Source organism: Eurytemora carolleeae, unplaced genomic scaffold (genome assembly GCF_000591075.1).
Source record: "Eurytemora carolleeae unplaced genomic scaffold, Eaff_2.0 scaffold121, whole genome shotgun sequence".
Lineage (NCBI taxonomy): Eukaryota > Metazoa > Arthropoda > Copepoda > Calanoida > Temoridae > Eurytemora > Eurytemora carolleeae.
Genome location: NW_019396146.1, coordinates 204,376 through 224,119, shown reverse-complemented (window position 1 = coordinate 224,119; position 19,744 = coordinate 204,376). Strand labels below are relative to the sequence as shown.

The 19,744-nt window shown below is 33.6% G+C and overlaps 1 protein-coding gene across 1 annotated transcript; it reads left to right on the top strand.

Annotated features, from left to right (window-relative positions):
• The first annotated feature begins 7,199 nt into the window (after positions 1 to 7,199).
• On the top strand, positions 7,200 to 16,506 carry LOC111696333 (phosphatase and actin regulator 4-B). The gene is made up of 6 exons (XM_023465910.1): positions 7,200 to 7,455; positions 8,209 to 8,287; positions 9,813 to 10,629; positions 12,057 to 12,143; positions 12,800 to 12,970; positions 15,711 to 16,506. The coding sequence occupies exons 1-6, from the start codon at positions 7,341 to 7,343 to the stop codon at positions 15,984 to 15,986; spliced, it is 1,545 nt and encodes a 514-aa protein (XP_023321678.1). The 5' UTR covers positions 7,200 to 7,340; the 3' UTR covers positions 15,987 to 16,506.
• The last annotated feature ends 3,238 nt before the right edge of the window (positions 16,507 to 19,744 follow it).

Here is a 19,744-nt window from a genome sequence, read left to right as displayed (position 1 = left end):
GGGGGGGGGGCGGGGGGGTGGGAGGGAGGTAGGGGGAGAAAGGATCCAGTAGGTTTGGGTTTGGGTTATTAGTGTGTAATAAGAACACACTAAACATTTAAGAAAAATGAAAACCAACCTTTTAATCTCATCAAGTTACATGTTTAGAACAATGTTCCTGCTCTGTTCTATGAATCATCATTTTTGAAATGTAATAGTAAAGGAATTGAATTTTTGCATCAAACTCCAGTTTTCGATCTTTATATTTTTGCAACCTGATAATGTAAACCTTTGATATTTCAAACTTAAATAATTATTTTAACATTTTGAAATATCTAAGATATACGACATTGGGTTGCAAAGATATAGGGATTAGAAAATAAGAGTTTTTGTGGCAAAGACTCAATTCCTTTCCTATTGTGGATAACATTAGTAACTTAAACAATATTGAATAAAGAGGGGCTTGTTGATCTGTAAATTCCCCCTTAATAATATAGTATACACCCCCTTAATAATATAGTATACACCCCCTTGATTATACTGTTGATTGTAATTAATAATTAGCGCATTGATTACCCAGCAAATACTTCAGACAACTTCATGGAATCCTCAATTTTTTTGCACAAACGGAAGTGAGGGGGCCGGGAAGGGGGGGGGAATATTATGTAAAATTTCAGAGAATGAGAAAGGGGGCTATAACAATTTAAAAAATTCGTAAAACCTATAAAATACACTGAAACCTGCATGTTAAACCAGAAAAAAAAGTCTAGAATTTACAGTATACATTGTACAGTACAACATATGTGTACATTAAAGACAGATTTAGTTTTAGAAATGGGTTTCTTTTGGTTTTCTGTGGATGCCATGTAAATTAAATCATTCTTATCAATTATAAGAAGAGGTCGGAATTAATAAATAGCTGAAAGAATTAGAGCTTGGAATTGATGATACTGCTAAAGTGCAGAACCCTCAAAACAGTTCAACCAGCACTACTTAGTTTTACAACATCTTGCTATAGTTCAGATCTTAGATAAAAATATAATGGTTTTTATACTGCAATGTCTATAATTATTATGTCTATGGTCGCCACTAACAAAGTTCTGTTAACTGTATATGCATGTGTAGTTCAAAATCAGTTCCTAGGAATAACAAATAGGACTCTCACGCTATCTCTGAAACACACACAGAGAATAAGAGCTTGAGAAAAGGGGGGGAAGGGGTATAACTAAGGGATGGACAACAAAGTAAACACCCTACTTTTATGTACTGCACGGCAAATAAAAAATATGAAACATTTATTAAAAAATGTCGCCAATAACAATTATCAGAATTAGGTTGTCTCAAACTTTATTTGAAATTTGAGAAAAGTTAATAAAAAAGTATGCTTAAAAAGTTATGACCATTGACCACATGTAAAAGTAAAGAATGTGAAACCTCATTTATTTATTGCGCCCCTACATCTTTGATTAATGGTTGTTAGAATCTATTATATATCTAGATTATCTTGAATCCGTTGTAATTGTGTGTAAAAAAGCTATAAAGTATATGGGGTTTTACCGAAATAGTTAACTTTAACAAACATTATAAATATATATTGCGGGTTTACAGGATCCATATTCAAAAGATACAATGTTTTTTAAATGAAAAGATTATCATAATAAATCCATTTTGTCCGTTCTCAACATGAAACACAAGACAAATTAATTTTGATAGGAGTATTGTGACGAAAACCAGTCCCCCCCCTGACCCCCTGAAATACAACAATGTGCCCCACCCCTTGACCCCCTAAAATACCCCACTGTGCCCCCCCCCTTCCTCTCCCCTTTATTTCTAAATATTGGTCCCAGTATTTCTATCTCCAATTAAAATGTTTTTGCTTCTCTCAGTTCCAAAAATTGATTGACAAAGCCGTAATTTAGTCGGGGCAACCTTTTTCTATGAACCTGGCACAAACACGATACAGTGATCTACCGATTATTATATAAAACGATTTGAAATAACTTTTTTCAAAGGTTATACAATTTTTAACCTTTAGATTCTTAAAATTTAACATTTGAATGAAAAGTTTATATAATTTGAAATCGGAATTCTTATATCGGATTTACATATTGGCGGAGATCTGAAATCTTGATGTTCTGGTTTTCATTGGATCCAATATTTCTTCATATTTCTGAGAATCTCGAATCAAGTCGATCCGATTCAGAATTCAAATTGGGATAAACCTATATGTAGGCAGACAGACAGACAGTTTAGGTTGCTCCAAGTCTGATCCAGTTCAGAATATGCGTTTAGAACGAAATAAAAGACTAAATGTACTTAAGTTTATGAATTTTTTTCTGACAAATTTAGAAAATATTTAGAAGACGATTTGTCTGAGTCGATGTCATCCTTCCTTCAAGCGAGCAATGAATCTGGTTTTCGTGGACACCCTGTATGGTTTCCTTGTAATTTTCGGGACACCAGACAGAGTATCCACCAAAAACAGTTTTCACACACCCTGTATCTCAACTTTACCAACACCGGAGTTAAAAATCTGATTTACTATCTGGCTGAAAGATCCTGCACTATCTGGCTGAAAGACCCTGTACTATCTGGCTGAAAGATCCTGCACTATCTGGCTGAAAGACCCTGTACAATCTGGCTGAAAGATTCTGCACTATCTGGCTGAAAGACCCCGTACCATCTGGCTGAAAGATCCTGTACTATCTTGCTGAAAGACCCTCTACTATCTGGCTGAAAGATCCTGTACTATCTGGCCGGCTGAAAGATCCTCCAAAATCTGGCTGAAAGATCCTGCACTATCTGGCTGAAAGATCCTGTACTATCTGGCTGAAAGATTCTGCACTATCTGGCTGAAATATCCTGTACTATCTGGCTGAAAGATCCTCCAAAATCTGGCTGAAAGATCCTGCACTATCTGGCTAAAATATCCTCTACTATCTGGCTGAAAGATCCTGCACTATCTGGCTGAAAGATCCTGTACTATCTGGCTGAAAGATCCTCTAAATCTGACTGAAAGATCCTTCACTATCTGGCTGAAAGATCCTGCACTATCTGTCTGAAATATCCTGTACTATCTGGCTTAAAGACCCTGCACTATCTGGCTGAAAGACCCTGCACTATCTGGCTGAAAGATCCTGCACTATCTGGCTGAAAGATCCTCTACCATCTGGCTGAAAGATCCTGCACTATCTGGCTGAAAGATCCTTCACCATCAGGCTGAAAGATCCTGCACTACGTGGCAGTAAGACTCTGTACTATCTGACTGGAAGAACTTTCACTATCTGGCTGAAAGACCAAGCACCATCTGATTGAAAGATTCGATCTGTACTATCTGACTCAAAGACGTTGGACTAAAACACAAAAACGCTTGTGAACTTGTTAAAAGACTTCATAACTTTAATTTTATAAATCAAGTAATTTCTAGTTTAAAAACCAACATTATTAAAGTAAACCATTATTAGTTAAAAGCTAAACTTAGAAAATGTATGCTTGCTAGACACCCTGTTTTGTAAATGCCTGTAATTTACTTCCAATATTAGTAGTTTATGGCTAAACCATGAAACCTTTGTGATTACTAAACACCCTGTGTTAGAAATGCCCAGAATTCTCTCTGAAACCCTGTAAAATGCCAAAAATTATCCGTGACACCCTGTATATGAATATTTAGATATTCTAGACTAAAGTTTCATGCAGCTAAAGAACCAAATATTACTGCTAGGACCTGTTTTTGCCCCCACCCAATAAAAGCCTATTCAAAATTATTCGGATCTCAGAAATTCATGTAATTTGGACAAATTACGGGTGTTCCATAAATATAGTTTATTTTATTCAAAAATTTAGAAGTAGGCCAACTATTTCAAGGTACATTATCAGAAAAAAGGTAGCGGGGCTGGGGGGCGGGGGGGGGAGCTGGAAATAATTGGATCCCATATGTTAGAACAATCTACATATAAATACATGGTGTAAAAAAAGTTTGTTTCATGTTAAGAACAAATTTTACAATTTCCTTGGTTTTTTTTTAATGATTTTATTTGTTAAATTATCTTCGTTTGCTTTAATCCGTTCTAGATTCCTGGACATGGTTGAATGGTTTGCATGTGGCTTTAAATGCTTTTATACAATCTTTTAAAGCTCCGTGTGAAGTGAATAAAATACTAGTAGCCTGCCATATTGGCCATCAATGTCTATTTTTTATTGTGACATAAAACACAATTAAATGAATGAGTGAATTTAGAGCCAATTTTTCCAAGGAAATCTTGTCGAGCTAGCACGCAAATATTAACAATTCATTGTTTTTTTTTTTCTCCAGTTATTTTGAATACTAATAGTTAAACAACTTTTCTCAGAATAATGAGAGGGACTTTATCAGTGATTTTACCGAACCCTCCATTTAAAGAGTTGTATGTTTGTTTAAAAATGTACGATAAAGTCGATGTTCTAAAACGTGATAAATTACAAACATTTCTTTCACAACTAAAAATAATCAACTCTCTGAAGAAGTGTGGAATCATATCTTAAAATTAAACCTCATAAAGTGTAGAAAGTACCATAAGTCTGTGCAGGTAAACTGTGTGAACCTTGAAACCTTTTCCTGATTTAAATCCAACTTTTTATCGTTTAGAATTCAGTCCATTTAAACGCCTGGCCCTAAAATAGTTGGGATTTCTTGTATTATGTTTGTATTAAAATAAAAGCTTAAAGGGCAATTGTAATTTTTAAACCAAACTGAGCCTTTTTAGAATCTGTAATCCTTTGCAAATGTAATTTTGTGCTCTTAAAACGCTTTAGGGTTTACCTAATATCTTGCAGTTTTACCTAATATCTTGCAGTTTTACCTAATATCTTGCAGTTTTAGTTTTTTTTAAAAATTAATTTGTCATTCGGAAAACACCTTATATAACAGTTTGCTCATACTTCGAAATTTTGAACATTTTGCATGTGTGAAATTATAAACATGTTTCCAATTTTAATATTTAATAAAAATCTATTATGATTTATTAACCCTATTTGGCCTGGGGGGCTTCGTCTTTTTGCGATAACTTTGAGCTAGGAAGCTCAAATTTGCTCAAATTTCCTGGCTTTTCTAACTATTACATCCCCCTCACTTTAGGCTAAATGCTGGGTTTTTATACCTACTCAGCTACTCAGGCATACTGCCTAAATACCTTATTTTTACCTATACCAGACTTAATCTATATTTAGACCTACTTCCACTCATTGGATTTCAACATTTTCAATATACAGATTGCTTAATTTTTGCAAAGAAATTTTGCACAGATTTTTGCACAGACGCCTTTAAAGGGAATTAGCATATTTTCAGTTTTTCTTAAATTACACATATAGGTTAAACAAAATTTGCAAATGTTTTTGCTTATTTGAATTCGCTAGGTCAAGGGCTTTTTAATTTATTATATAATTTAATGTATAATTAGTTGCAATTTTTTTGTGCAAATTTTTTGCTTTATTTCTAGATTTCGCAATAAATATTTGGATTTTTGCAAATTTGACACTTTTTTGCAGATTATTAAAGTATAGTCCAAGGGTTTTCTAAAAACGTATCAAATGTTAAAGATATAAATAGAGGNACATGTCGCGACATACCAGAGATTGACTGCATAGTGCATACAAGGTTTTATTTCTTTGTTTTAAAGTTTAAGACAGCCGGATAATGATCTCCAGCCCATTTTCAACGTTTTTTATTTTTCCAGAAATGAATGACTGATAAAAAGTGTAGGATGAGTTAAGTTGCATGATTTTAACAAATAATTAAATGTTTAAATAAAAAGATGAAAACTACGGATTCCGTTGTACTACAACTAAATACACTTCAACAAAACAACGTAATTATACACGTCATATACTTCTTACAAGCATACTGTTCCATGCATGTTCATCATTCATTCAATCATATAAATATATATATATTTAATTATATACGTTATATACTTCTTACAAGCATACTGTTCCATGCATGTTCATCATTCATTCAATCATATAAATATTTATATTTAATTATACACGTTATATACTTCTTACAAGCATACTATTCCATGCATGTTCATCATTCATTCAAGCATATAAATATATATATTTAATTATACACGTTATATATTTCTTACAAGCATACTGATCCATGCATGTTCATCATTCATTCAATCATGTAAATATATATATTTAATTATACACGTTATATACTTCTTACAAGCATACTATTCCATGCATGTTCATCATTAATTCAAGCATATAAATATATATATTTAATTATACACGTTATATACTTCTTACAAGTATACTGTTCCATGCATGCTCATCATTCATTTATTTATAAAAATTAATATTCATTTTTTCTTCAACTTCGTGTTTTGAACTTTCAGTTGATTTAAGGAAATCAACTGTTTGATTGGATGAATAAATATATCTACATGAACTAAAAAATCCAACTCATGTGAAATATAAAATTATATCATAAAACTTGAAAATGTTCATAGAAGGGGGAAGGGGCCGGGGGGGATTACTATGTTTTTAGAAAAAGGAAATTGGAAAATATAAAAGAGTGAAAAAGTTGAGATTCTGATTATACAAGTACAATTAAACTCATGAAATCTGCTCAATAAACCGTCTTCAAGTGCTCTAATCAACTCATGAACAGCGTCTAATTACGCGTCCTAGAGTAAAGTTACGCATAAGGTGCCAAGAAATTTATTAGCGTCGTCTTTTTGTAGCGTGAGGATACACTTTGTTGTGTACGTGCTTTCATGCGAAATTTTACTGAAGGGGGGGGGGGCGGTAATAATCTTTTATTAGAACAAAAAAGGAAAAAGAGAGGAAGAAGAGTTTAAAACTTTTATTAAACCTGTTAAATAATCTATCATCAAACTATTTTACTCTTAACTATGTTCAAATAATGATCAAAAGACAATTGTTTATAAAGTCTAAGAATATAATATGTATAAAATATATTTGGGTTTCATTAATTAAATTTTCTTTTCTCATACTTAATTGTGCATAAAATCAAAATTAGAGGAGCTACGTGGTCACAAAATCGTAGTTGTAATATTGCATAAATTTAACCGAATTCTACTGTCTAGTTCACAGCAGCAGGACGAAAAAACCTAGTTCTTTAAAATCCCCCAGTTAACAAAACTAGAAATAACTATTCCTTAAGTTTTGTTTGCCGCCGAATTGTCCGTTGTCTGTACCCTGCTATATTTAGAATTGTATGCGAACACTGAGGGAGGAGTAGGCCTAGTTCATCTTAAAACCGCGAATTGGTTCAAGATTAGCTGGTGTGCAGCCAGACGGGGCGGGGCTAGAAGATCACGTGATCCACTGTTGCAAATCCTCTAATTGGATCCGGGATGAACGGAGTGGCGGTGAGAGGATTGCTGGCGGCGGCGCAGCTTGGTTTAGATTCACATTCAGATTCTAAACCTATGGATCTTAGTTCAGCTGGGTGTATGGGGGATCTATCAGGTATAGCCAGGATTATTAACGGTGTACACAATAACACTGTACAGTGTACATAGTTCAATGCACATATAGTTCAGTGTATCATAGTTCAGTGTACAAAATTCAGTGTACATATTTTAGTGTACAGAGTACATAGTTTCAGTGTACATAGTTCAGTTTACGTATAGTTTACATAGTTAATTGAACATAGTTCAGTGTACATAGTTCAGTGTACATAGTTCAGTGTACATAGTTCAGTGTAAATATTTCAGTGTACGTCGTTCAAAGTACATAGTTCACAGTGCATAGTTCACAGTACATATTTCACAGTACATAGTTCAATGTACATAGTGCAGTGTACATTGTACAGTAAATATATGAAGTGTGCAGTGTACATAGCTCAATGTTAACTGTTTAGACTACATATTTCAGTGCACATAGTTCAGTGTACAAAGTACAGTGTACGGTTTTTCTAAATGTATAATGAATTTAGTGAACATGATTAATATATACAATATACCGCTCTGATACATTCATGCCCTAACTACAAAAGTCAAATCTGTATCTTTTCAGCAGTTAACAAACATTTTGTGTTAACATTTGTTTGTTAAATTGTTAAGTATTTTGTTTTCTTTAGGAGTATTCTAACTGTTAAATTGTGCTTAATTAATTTGTTAAATTGTGCTTAATTTTTGTATTTCCTCTAGGTGTAACCCAACTATTAAATTGTGCTTAATTAATTTGTTAAATTGTGCTTAATTATTGTGTTTCCTCTAGGTGTAGCCCAACTACTATCCCGGAATATTTACGGTTTACCTAGACAAGGGCTGCAGGACCATCCACTTATAAATGCCAGGTACTGATATAAGTCTTGAGGTCAGCTTAAGTCATTTAGGTCATATTAGATAGTTTTAGGTCATTCACATCATCTTGGTTATCTTAGGTCGTCTTAAGGTCAGCTTAGGTCATGTAGGTCATCTTAGATCATAAAGGTAATCTGAGTTTATCTCAAGTCATCTTAGGTCATCTTGTAGTAAATGCTGTACTCTTAAAACTTGTCCAGAACTGTATCAGTCCAGGTACAACCTGTCCCCTATAAGAATCAAACAAAACACAATCCATATGGTTACGTCAACTATCTACGCCACTACCAATTGGGGCGATCACGTTAGCTATTGATGTTAATATGACACTAGCAATTAATTGATCAATGCCTCAAACAGGACACAATCCACAAAGCTATAATCCCATGAACTACTAACGCCACTACCAAGGGGGCGATTTTGTTAGCTCTAAATGCCACATTGGGACACAAGCTCTTAATTGATCTGTACCAAATACCGAGGTACAATCTCTTTAGCTTTAAATGTCACACAGGGACACAAGTGTAGCTATCAAAAAAGCTCATTCTCGATCCATACCAAATGCTGTGGTACAATCTCTTTAGCTCTAAATGTCACACAGGGACGTACACAAGCATCTCAGGTCATCTTAGGTCATCTCGAGTTTATTTTATGGTAATCTTTGGTCATCTTATGGTAAAATTATGGTCATTTTTTTATAGTCATTTCATTTTATCTTATGGTCATCTTCTTGTCATCTAATGATTAATCTGTGGTAATCTTTGGTCCCCTTTTGGTAATTTATTTCATTGTCATCTTTTGATCATTATTTAGTTATCTCAAGGCCATCTTACATCATTTTATGACCATCTGATGTTCATCTTGTGGTGATCTTGTGGTCATCTTATGGTTATCCTATTGTCATCTTAGGTTAATGTTATGGTCATATTATGGTCATCTTCTGGTCATCTTATGCTCACCTTGTGTTAATCTTATGGTCATCTTATGGTCATCATGTGTTAATCTTATGGTCATATTATGGTCACATTGTGGTCATCTTATGATCATCTTGTGTTAATCTTATGATCATCTTGTGTTAATCTTATGGTCATCTTATGGTCATCTTATGGTCATTTTATGATCAACTTATGGTCACATTGTGGTCATCTTAGGGTCATTTTATGGTCATTTTAAGGTCATTATATGGTCCTATTACGGTCACATTGTGGTCATCTTATGGTCATCTTATTGTCATATTATGGTCACATTGTGGTCACATTGTGGTCACATTGTGGTCACATTGTGGTCGTATTATGGTCAAATTGTGGTCATCTTATGGTCATCTTGTGGTCATATTATGTTGACATTGTGGTGATCTTAAATTAATCTTACTGTACTTTTGATGTCATCTTATGGTTTTCTTATGATCATCTTATTATGGCCATCTTATTGTCATATTTTGGTCATCACATTGTCATCTGTTATTCATCTTATAATCATATTATCTTATATTGCGCCTTTAATTTCTTTTTAATTTAGCCGTTTAGCTGAACTAGTTCGACAGCAGCATAGAGAAAGTGAAGAGAGAGAAAGAGGAGAAGGAAGAGGAGATTGGGAGCAAAGAAGAACTACCGGAGCCAGAGACTGGAACCAGGAGAATACAGAGAAGAACCAGGAGAACAAGGAGGAGTACCTACTCCAGGAGGAGGAGGAAGAGGACTCCAGACCTCTGGATCTGATCAAGGTCAAGGTGTCGGAACGAAGAGAGAGCTCCGATAGCTCCGGAGTTCGGAGGAAAAGCTGGAGTCCTGGTTCTCCGGCAGGTTCAACATCAGGCAGTGAGTCTGGGAACAGGGAGGTCAAACGTCGTCGGTTAGACGAACTTCTCACCAAGAAATTTGATAGAATAGGATCCAGAGAGGGTTCTTCTCATCCCTCATCTTCTCCGTCATCCTCCACTTCTCCGTCCTTCCACACAATATCCTCCGATCCTCTAACCAACTCACAAATGGAGAGAAGAAAGTCGCCGGAAACTTCTCCGAAGGTTCATCGGAGGAAGCAGACTCGACCCTCCAATCCTAATTCTCCGCAGTCTCAAACTAAACCAGATTCTCCGTTCTTCTCTCTGCCCCGACTTTTCTCTCCCGACTCTTCTCCTCCGTCCCTCTCTATCCGTCCTAACTCAGACCTTTTCCCCCCGATGGCAACCTCTTCTCCAAACAAGATGCCACGCCTGTCTTCACCAGTAAGGCGGGATGTCACACCTCCTACTACTCCTCCCCCAATCCGTCCTGTGAGTCCCGACAAGCTAGATGAGAATGATAACAATGAACTCTTGAAAACACAGATTCTTCAGGTAATCATTAGTTTTATGAAACTTATCTTACTCTGAACCTTTCACTGAGCAACGATATGGCGTAAAACTAGGTTTTTCAAAATAATCTTAAACATATTAAACAAATTAAATGGCCCACTTAAATCAAAGAAAAACATGAAAAATAATGCTCATTACAACAATTTTCTTCTTTTAGTAGGGGTAAGGCATGAAGAGCCCAAGGGGGGGGGGAGGAAGACGTTTTTGTTCCTATTTATAAAATGTTTTGAAGAGGATAGAAAGGGTCGGGGTTATGGCTTATTTGCTTCAAGATTGACAAGAAGGAAGTGTTCAGTTTTTGCGCTGGTTATACTTTCCACCTTTAGATCCGTTCACACAAATAATATAATGTCATGATATAAAATTATACATATTGAGAGCAATATTTGGCGTTGTGTGCGCTCTCGGTGCGCACTTCTCGGAATTCTCAAAGATTTAAGTTTAAACCGCGCGGCGCTATATCTGTGCACGGTATTCATGGTTGAAAATACTCAGCGCAGTAAATATACACGCTAAAACACTTTTTATTCCGATATCCGATCATGTAATATTTAGGAGGAAAATACAGGTTTTTAGAATCAATTCTTAAAACCTGATCCATTCATATTTATTGGATTTAGTTATAGTGATAGAGAATAGAATATATATTAGAGGGGAATTTACTAGGGAGTAAATTTAAGGGTTGTTTAGCTATTCCTTATTTAATTCTTTAAAACTATGAGAGATAAATTATGATGAACTTGCCAAAAAATTTTAAGTGTACAATTCACATCAATCAAATTTTGTTTATTTGGTTTAGTGACAAACTCTTTTATAAGAAGTCTTGAAACTATGGTATGTTTAGTAAAGCTCTGCTATGAATAGTCCTGAAACTATAATATGTTTAGTAAAGCTCTGCTATGAATAGTCCTGAAACTATAATATGTTTAGTAAAGCTCTGCTATGAATAGTCCCTGAAACTATAATATGTTTAGTTAAGCTTTGCAATGAATAGTCCCTGAAACTAAAATATATTTAGACGCAGTTAAGCTCTGCTATGAATAGTCCTGTAACTAAAATATGTTTAGATGCAGTTTAGCTCTGCTATGAATAGTCCTGAAACTATAATATGTTTAGCTGCAGTTAAGCTCTGCTATGAATAGTCCTAAAACTATAATATGTTTAGAGCAGTTAAGCTCTGCTATGAATAGTCCTGTAACTAAAATATGTTTAGATGCAGTTTAGCTCTGCTATGAATAGTCCTGAAACTATAATATGTTTAGCTGCAGTTAAGCTCTGCTATGAATAGTCCTGAAACTATAATATGTTTAGATGCAGTTAAGCTCTGCTATGAATAGTCCTAAAACTAGAATATGTTTAGACGCAGTTAAGCTCTGCTATGAATAGTCCTGAAACTATAATATGTTTAGATGCAGTTAAGCTCTGCTATGAATAGTCCTGAAACTCTGAAAACTCTGCAGTACAACCCTTTGCTTTACTACACCTACTATGCCCAGGTATGAGCACTGAGCCTAGAACTTAATACAGAAATCCAGTTTCATGAATGGGGTCAAGCTGTTTTGAAGATATTAATATTTGTATTAAGAAATATTATTTTTGCATTGACCCCAAAAAGTAAACTCGGGGGTTTCTTTCAAATCTACTCTTTTAATGGAAATATGTCTGTGTCACAAACTACGATTTTCTAATTTCTATATCTTTGCAACCCAATGCCGTAGATCTTAAATATTTTAAACTATGAATTCTGTAAGATTGCAAGATTGCAAGAATCTAGGTTTGAAAAATCAAAGGTTTACACCATCAGGTGGAAAAAATATAGGTATTCGAAAATCAAAGTTTGTTACAATTAGACTCAATTTCTTTCTGGCTCTGTACGTACTGCAAAGTATAAACGTACATGATTATTTTGTATTGTACACAAACAAACAGAATACGTACTCGTTTCAAACTATTATTTCCATTCCCTTTATCTTTGAAACCTAATGGTGTATATCTTTTATTTTTCAACCTCTTAATAATGTCTACAGCATCTCAAGATCTCAAGTAAGGAATTTACAACAATACAAAAATATCAAAAATCAAAGTTACAAACATAGGAAGACACAAGATACAAAAAGCCTTTGAAAAATATGTAACAACTAAATTATTTTAGATGTTGAGTAATCTACAAGCTCAACAAAAACTTCTCCAGTTCTCTTCCTCCATCCCTCCCCTTCCCTCTCCAACCCTCCCCTCCCCCACCCTTCCCTCCCCCTCCCAATCCAACAACAACGTGAAGGACTTCCTCTCCCTCGCCAGCCTAGTCGGGGCTAGGGATACCAAGGTAAATACATGTTTATATTTTATTATTCGACTTCATGATTTCAATTTTTTTGCGATAAAAACACGGATTTCTCCGCCATCGAAGAGAAGACAAAAGGTTTAAAGCGTTTTGTTGTAAATCGGACATACAACTCTTTGATGGTGGGTCCTTAATAATTGATTCTTTGATTAATTAATTGATTAATGATTAATCATTCAAATTGTGTAAAGATCAATCTGCGATAAATTTAAGAAAATTCTGACGATCACGTAATTATAATGGTTTGAATCTCTAACATTTTGAAATTCAACATTTTTCCTTTTTTTGTTATTATCTAGTTAAATGATAGCTAGACGAAAAATATAAAAGTGATCTGATTTCCCATTCCTTGACTTTGGATTTAAAACCCATGTCTGCCTGCATGCATTGCAGGCATTGAGGCAGGCAGCTGTCTTGGCATATCCGATGTTTGTCTATAATATAGTCCCAGGATGGCAGCAAAATTTTGAATTTGGCGCAAAAAATACAAGTTAATTCCTGGAGCTGGTAGACAGTATGACGGCGGGCTGGGAAAATGTTAAAATAAAACTGTAAAATTTGATATTGTGACATTATTTACAGGGCTGCTAGGGACAGGTACTAACATGATAACAAGTATTTCTAACGAGGAGAAGGGATATATTAATGAATGTGGTGATCGATCGTAAGACTTTTACAAGAAGAAGAGGTTAATGCCCCTTAGCATGAATAATTGCAAAGTTTAAACGTGGATCAAATCCGCGTAAATATGAAGGATCGAATTGAACCTATTACGAGCATGATATGCTCAAGATTTTAGAAATCTAAATATTCGGCAATTTCCTCACGCGCTTTTGGCGCATCTTCTTTGACAGCAAATAAATGCGCTAAATTATCATTTTCGCGACCCGGCGTGCATACATGCAATACAGAGGGCCGTGTAACTCAACAAGTCTTCCCTGATTTCCGGCGTACACACAAACACCACGGACACAAATATAAATGGGCAAAAAAGTACATTTTTGTTTATTTACCTAATCGGAAGCAAAATTTCAAAGTTTCCGCGCAATAATATTTTCTCCGAAACATGTCCTACAGATCTGGGGGATTTAATGGGTTCCGATTCTCTTAGCATGCAAACCCGTCTCCAGGATGTATATTTGAGTTTCTCAATTTGTGATGACATGGGTTCAAATTCATTCATTCTTAAACATATCATAATCATAATCCTGTCTTCAAACCTTGTTTTGCAAAGTTTTATTAGTTTTTATTTTTTCAAGCGAATAATTTAGAGAAACAATCTGAAATCAGTCTTTACAACAAATAAATTTTTTAGGTTTTGGAAATTGAATATTAAATTNATTACTTGCTCAGGCAAACCTTTTTCCATTTAAAGCAGTTTTTGCTTAACTCTATTGCCTTACATGGAACACTGATTCCATGCTCAGTAATTATCCATGCATTTAAACAATGCTACAATCTTCAACAATAATAATTTCATGAAAAATAAATGTAATTAAAATCAATTTTATATTTCCGAGGACTTTCAATATTTAATGATTCCGTCATGGAGTTCGCCAACTATTCTGCTAATTACTGGCTGGTGAATTAGAACTTCCACGTGCATGCAAAAATTTGCGATTTTACTGATAAGTTTTGTGCAAAAAGGGGGCGGGAACTTTGCCGGTACACTGTAATCAGGAATTATTATCAAACTATTTCAGAATTTTCGAAATTAATATTTCTTTTCACTTTTTTAAAATTATGATTTTTGCACAACTGCCTGAAAACGGAAGACGCTTGATTGCAAAACATTTATGACTAGATGTAGATCATTACTCAGACTTGAACAGGCAAGACAGGATGTAGGTTCAAAATTATTATTGAGAAATAAAACAATGACATTAATGAGGAAAGCATGAAATGCTGTTTGCGCAAGTTACGCCCCTTAGTACAAAACAATTTCAGATCTTTTTGATATTGCCATTAAATCCGCAATTTTTCTTTCAATTTCAACCAGCCTTGGGTGAAATGAGTTGCCGCAAAAAATAAGCTATGTTAAACCATTTTGACGTTTATTTGAAACAACTAAACATACAGCCAAATATTTTTAAAAATTAAGAAAAAGAATCACAAAATAACATGACAAAATGATCGAAGAATATATGAAGTATGGAGGGAGGATGTAAGCTGGAATAATGAAGCCTAATTTACCCCGAACACAGTACACGCACTCCTAAACATTATTGTTTTTATATTTTTATCCAAGCTCTATTATTTCGTGTGTTGATTAGGTTTTTGTCATTCCGCCCCGGCTATTTCAATGATTTTAAACCCGTTCTCATCATTTCAAAACTAGAAACTGTTTTTGTATCGGCCATTTTTATGTTTTTCTCGGGGATTCGTATTTTTTGCTCAGTTTATTTCGTGCGCGTTGGAAGATTTTCTGCGTGCATGAACGCGCCTAATTATCATGTCAGCTCTTGAGTGAAAAATCCAATTTCCGAACATACATATTCCTAAGCAGAGCTCTGAGAGTCGAATTAGTTTACTAGATTTCCCCGAAATATCCAGAAAATACAAATACCAGATTCAGGGCCCTCATGCACGCCATTTTCTTGGAAATTGATTTAGTATTTTCACATTTAAATCTTAGTTCATGGTGAGAGGGTGGGGGGGGGGGTAAAACACTTCAATGATTTTACAAAATAAAACAATATGTTTTAATATTCTCTTTATTTAGGATTCTGGTGGTTACAGATTTGATACACGATCACCAATGTCCAACGACTCCCCAACAAACTTCAAAGATTACGACGAGCCGAGAAAACGTGCACCGCGTGCGCTGACCGGAAGATACGTGCGCACAGGCACAGCTGCATCTCCGAAGGTTCTTCAGATACTTCGAAAGAAAATTGAAGAGAGGCTGAAATTAAAAGAACTTCTCGGAGACTCAAACCATCCATACTTCCAATCCTTCAATAAAAATTCGCATTTTAAGATTGGACAAAAATTTTAACTTTGTTTCGTTTATATAATTGTACATTTGTAACTATAAACTATGGCACAAATTTCCGTACCGAAACCGGCGGGAATTTTGTCTAAAAATGGCCGAATATCCAGTGAAATTTTAACCAGGCATTCCCGCGCTTTTATTTGAATTTTTCTTGTATTTATATTTCATATACAGTATTTCTTTATTATTCTTTCAATTTGTTGCATCCAGTGTTCATGTCAGAAAAAATGCCAAAAGTAATGGATCCAACCAATACAAATGATAATCTTTTTTCTTTGATAATAAACAAACTCAAATAAAATAGATATCTGTGATAATTAGATAAAACGTTCTCGCGTTTTATTGGTATTTTATCTTATTTTGATAAAATACGATTTTAGTGACAATTATTTAATTCTTCCCAGTTGTTTACATTTTCCCAGTTAAATAGAGTTATATATACATAACGTATTGTGTTATTTTTCGTTGTATAATGTTTCAGTCGACCATTTCAGACTGTGTATTTATAGAACAATTTTTTGCCAAATAAAATACGAAAAAAGTCTATATTTATCTATCTATCTATATAAATTTCTATTAAACGATTATATCTATTGAAAATATATTTCTTTCTCTCTGTTCTTTCTATACACATAAACTCAGGATGTTTTTTTGTCTAGTCCTGAAACTATAATATGTTTAGTAAAGCTCTGCTATGAATAGTCCTAAAACTATAATATGTTTAGTAAAGCTCTGCTATGACTAGTTATGAAACTATAATATGTTTAGTAAAGCTCTGCTATGAATAGTCCTAAAACTATAATATGTTTAGTAANGGGGCAGGTAAAAGATTGCAGTGTATGTATAATGTATATAGAGGGTACTGACCCTACCCTAAGGCTGGAATACTGTATTTGTTCTGAATGTCTTCTTCTTAATATTACTTACATTATTTAAACCATGCATATTAATTCTAAGATGAAGAATCAATGCAAATTCATAAATGATAAACAACTAAGTTCTTCTTTAAGATCTATCATCAATAGATAAAAAGATACAAATTGAGAAAATTGGATCAATGAAATATTCTATATAAGCATTAAATATTTGATTATTTGGTGGACTTTTCTCATTGTTGTTCCATCCGGAGTCAGTTAAAGAAATTGAGATTTAAAACAGTCGACCTTCCCTAAAATGATACAGGGTTACTTAGGAAGAGACCTTAAGGACATCAAAGCTTGACTTTTACAATAATGTTTGTTTTTTGAAAATCCCATCTTCTCTTAAAATCTGAGAAATTCTTTTCTTTTCTTGGAATCTTGAAATTTCATTCCTTGTTTTACAATTTTACAATTTTCTTCCTGGTTTTACAATATTGAAATTTCCTTACTCGTTTTACAACCTTAAACTTCCTTCCTGGTTTTACAATCTTGAAATTTCTTTCCTAGTTTTAAAATTTTGAAATTCCTTCCTTGTTTTACAATCTAGAAATTTCCTTCCTCGTTTTACAATCTTGAAATTCCTTCCTTGTTTTACAATCTTTAAATGTCCTTCATTGTTTTACAATCTTGAAATTCCTTCCTTGTTTTACAATCTTGAAATGTCCTTCATTGTTTTATAATCTTGAAATTCCTGCCTGGTTTTACAATCTTGAAGTGTCCTTCATTGTATTACAATCTTGAAATTCCTTCCTTGTTTTACAATCTTGAAATTCCTTCCTTGTTTTACAATCTTGAAATGTCCTCATTTTTTAACAATCTTGAAATTCCTTCCTGGTTTTACAATCTTGAAATGTCCTTAATCGTTTTACAATCTTGAAAATCCTCGTTTTACAATCTTGAAATTCCTCGTTTTAAAATCTGGTAATGTCCTTCTTCGTTTTACAATCTTGAAATTTCCTTCCTAGTTTTACAATCTTGAAATTCCTTCTTTGTTTTACAATCTTGAAATTCCTTCCTTGTTTTACAATCTTGAAATTCCTTCCTCGTTTTAAAATCTTGAAATTCCTTCATTGTTTAACAATCTTGAAATTCCTTTCTTGTTTTACAATCTCTAAATTCCTTCCTTGTTTTACAATCTTAAAATGTCCTTTATCGTTTTACAATCTTAAACTTCCTTCCTGGTTTTACAATCTTGAAATTTCTTTCCTCGTTTTACAATTTTGAAATTCCTTCCTTGTTTTACAATCTTGAAATGTCCTTCATTGTTTAACAATCTTGAAATTTCTTTCCTTGTTTTACAATCTTGAAATTCCTTCCTTGTTTTACAATCTGAAATTTCCTTCCTTGTTTTACAATCTTGAAATTTCTTTCCTCGTTTTACAACCTTGAAATTCCTTACTGGTTTTACAATCTTGAAATGTCCTTCATTGTTTTACAATCTTGAAATGCCTTCCTTGTCTTACAATCTTTAAATTTCCTTCCTCGTTATACAATCTTGAAATGTCCTTCATAGTTTTACAATCTTAAACTTCCTTCCTGGTTTTACAATCTTGAAATTTCTTTCCTCGTTTTAAAATTTTGAAATTCCTTCCTTGTTTTACAATCTGAAATTTCTTTCCTCGTTATACAACCTTGAAATTCCTTACTGGTTTTACAATCTTGAAATGTCCTTCATTGTTTTACAGTCTTGAAATTCCTTCCTTGTCTTACAATCCTTAAATTTCCTTCCTCGTTTTACAATCTTGAAGTTCTTTCCTGGTTTTACAATCTGAAAAATGTCGTTCATCGTTTCACAATCTTAAACTTCCTTCCTTGTTTTACAATTTTGAAATTTCCTTCTTTTCTAAACAATCTTGAAATTCCTTGTCTTACGATTTTGAAATTCCATCATCGTTTTAAATTTTAAAATTCCCTTCTTCGTTTTACAATCTTGAAATTCTTTTATCCTTTTCTATCCCCAATCTCCCACCGCGGTCTGTTTATACTTTAAACCATGAAATTTGCAACCATCTTCTCCGCCATTTTTTAACCCTCATTTCTCCACAGCTTGACGGGCAAAACATTCGCAATAATTTTTTCCTACGAAGTTGATTTGTTTAAATGAATTTTAGGAACTGGTGTGGACTTGTTGTCTAGTCTACACTAGACTGCTTGTCTCCCTTTGTCTGCATAAATATTTGGAAAGAAAACCGTGCCTAGTGCCTACACTCGACTTCGCAGAATAATTCGCGAGAATCTGTAAAAAATCCGCAAGACCGACTTTTTTCAAAAATCCCCTAATTCAAAATAAAAATATGTTTTCTATCTTTCTGGTCAAAAAAATATTTGTATATTTTTGATATGGTTGGTGTGTGGAAAACGGTCTGTGATACCAGGAACAGATAATTAGATGCAGTTCTTGTAGATTATTTCTTAGTCAAGATTTTTTTTGCTCTTTGTTCAAAATTTAAAATCTTTCATGAAATCGCTTTTTCCGTAGATTCGCAGCAATAATAGGATTGCAAAATATTTTCAAAACTTTATATAATAATAATAATAATAATAATATTAATAATAATAATAATAATAATAATAATAATAATATTGTTCAATATACTTTAATACAAGAAAAGATCAAAAAATAAAAACATGTACTTTGTACTTTTGGTTCTTAGCATATATGTTGAAAATATTAAAAAGATGAAAACACATGTCCAGCTTTTATTGCTATTGTTTTGGCAACATCCGTATTCTAAAAAAAATAAATTAGGAAGGATCAAATTTATGCGATATTACTAGCACGACTTTGTGACCAATTGTAGCTCACAATTATGCAAAAAGCAAGTTTATCCATTTACATAT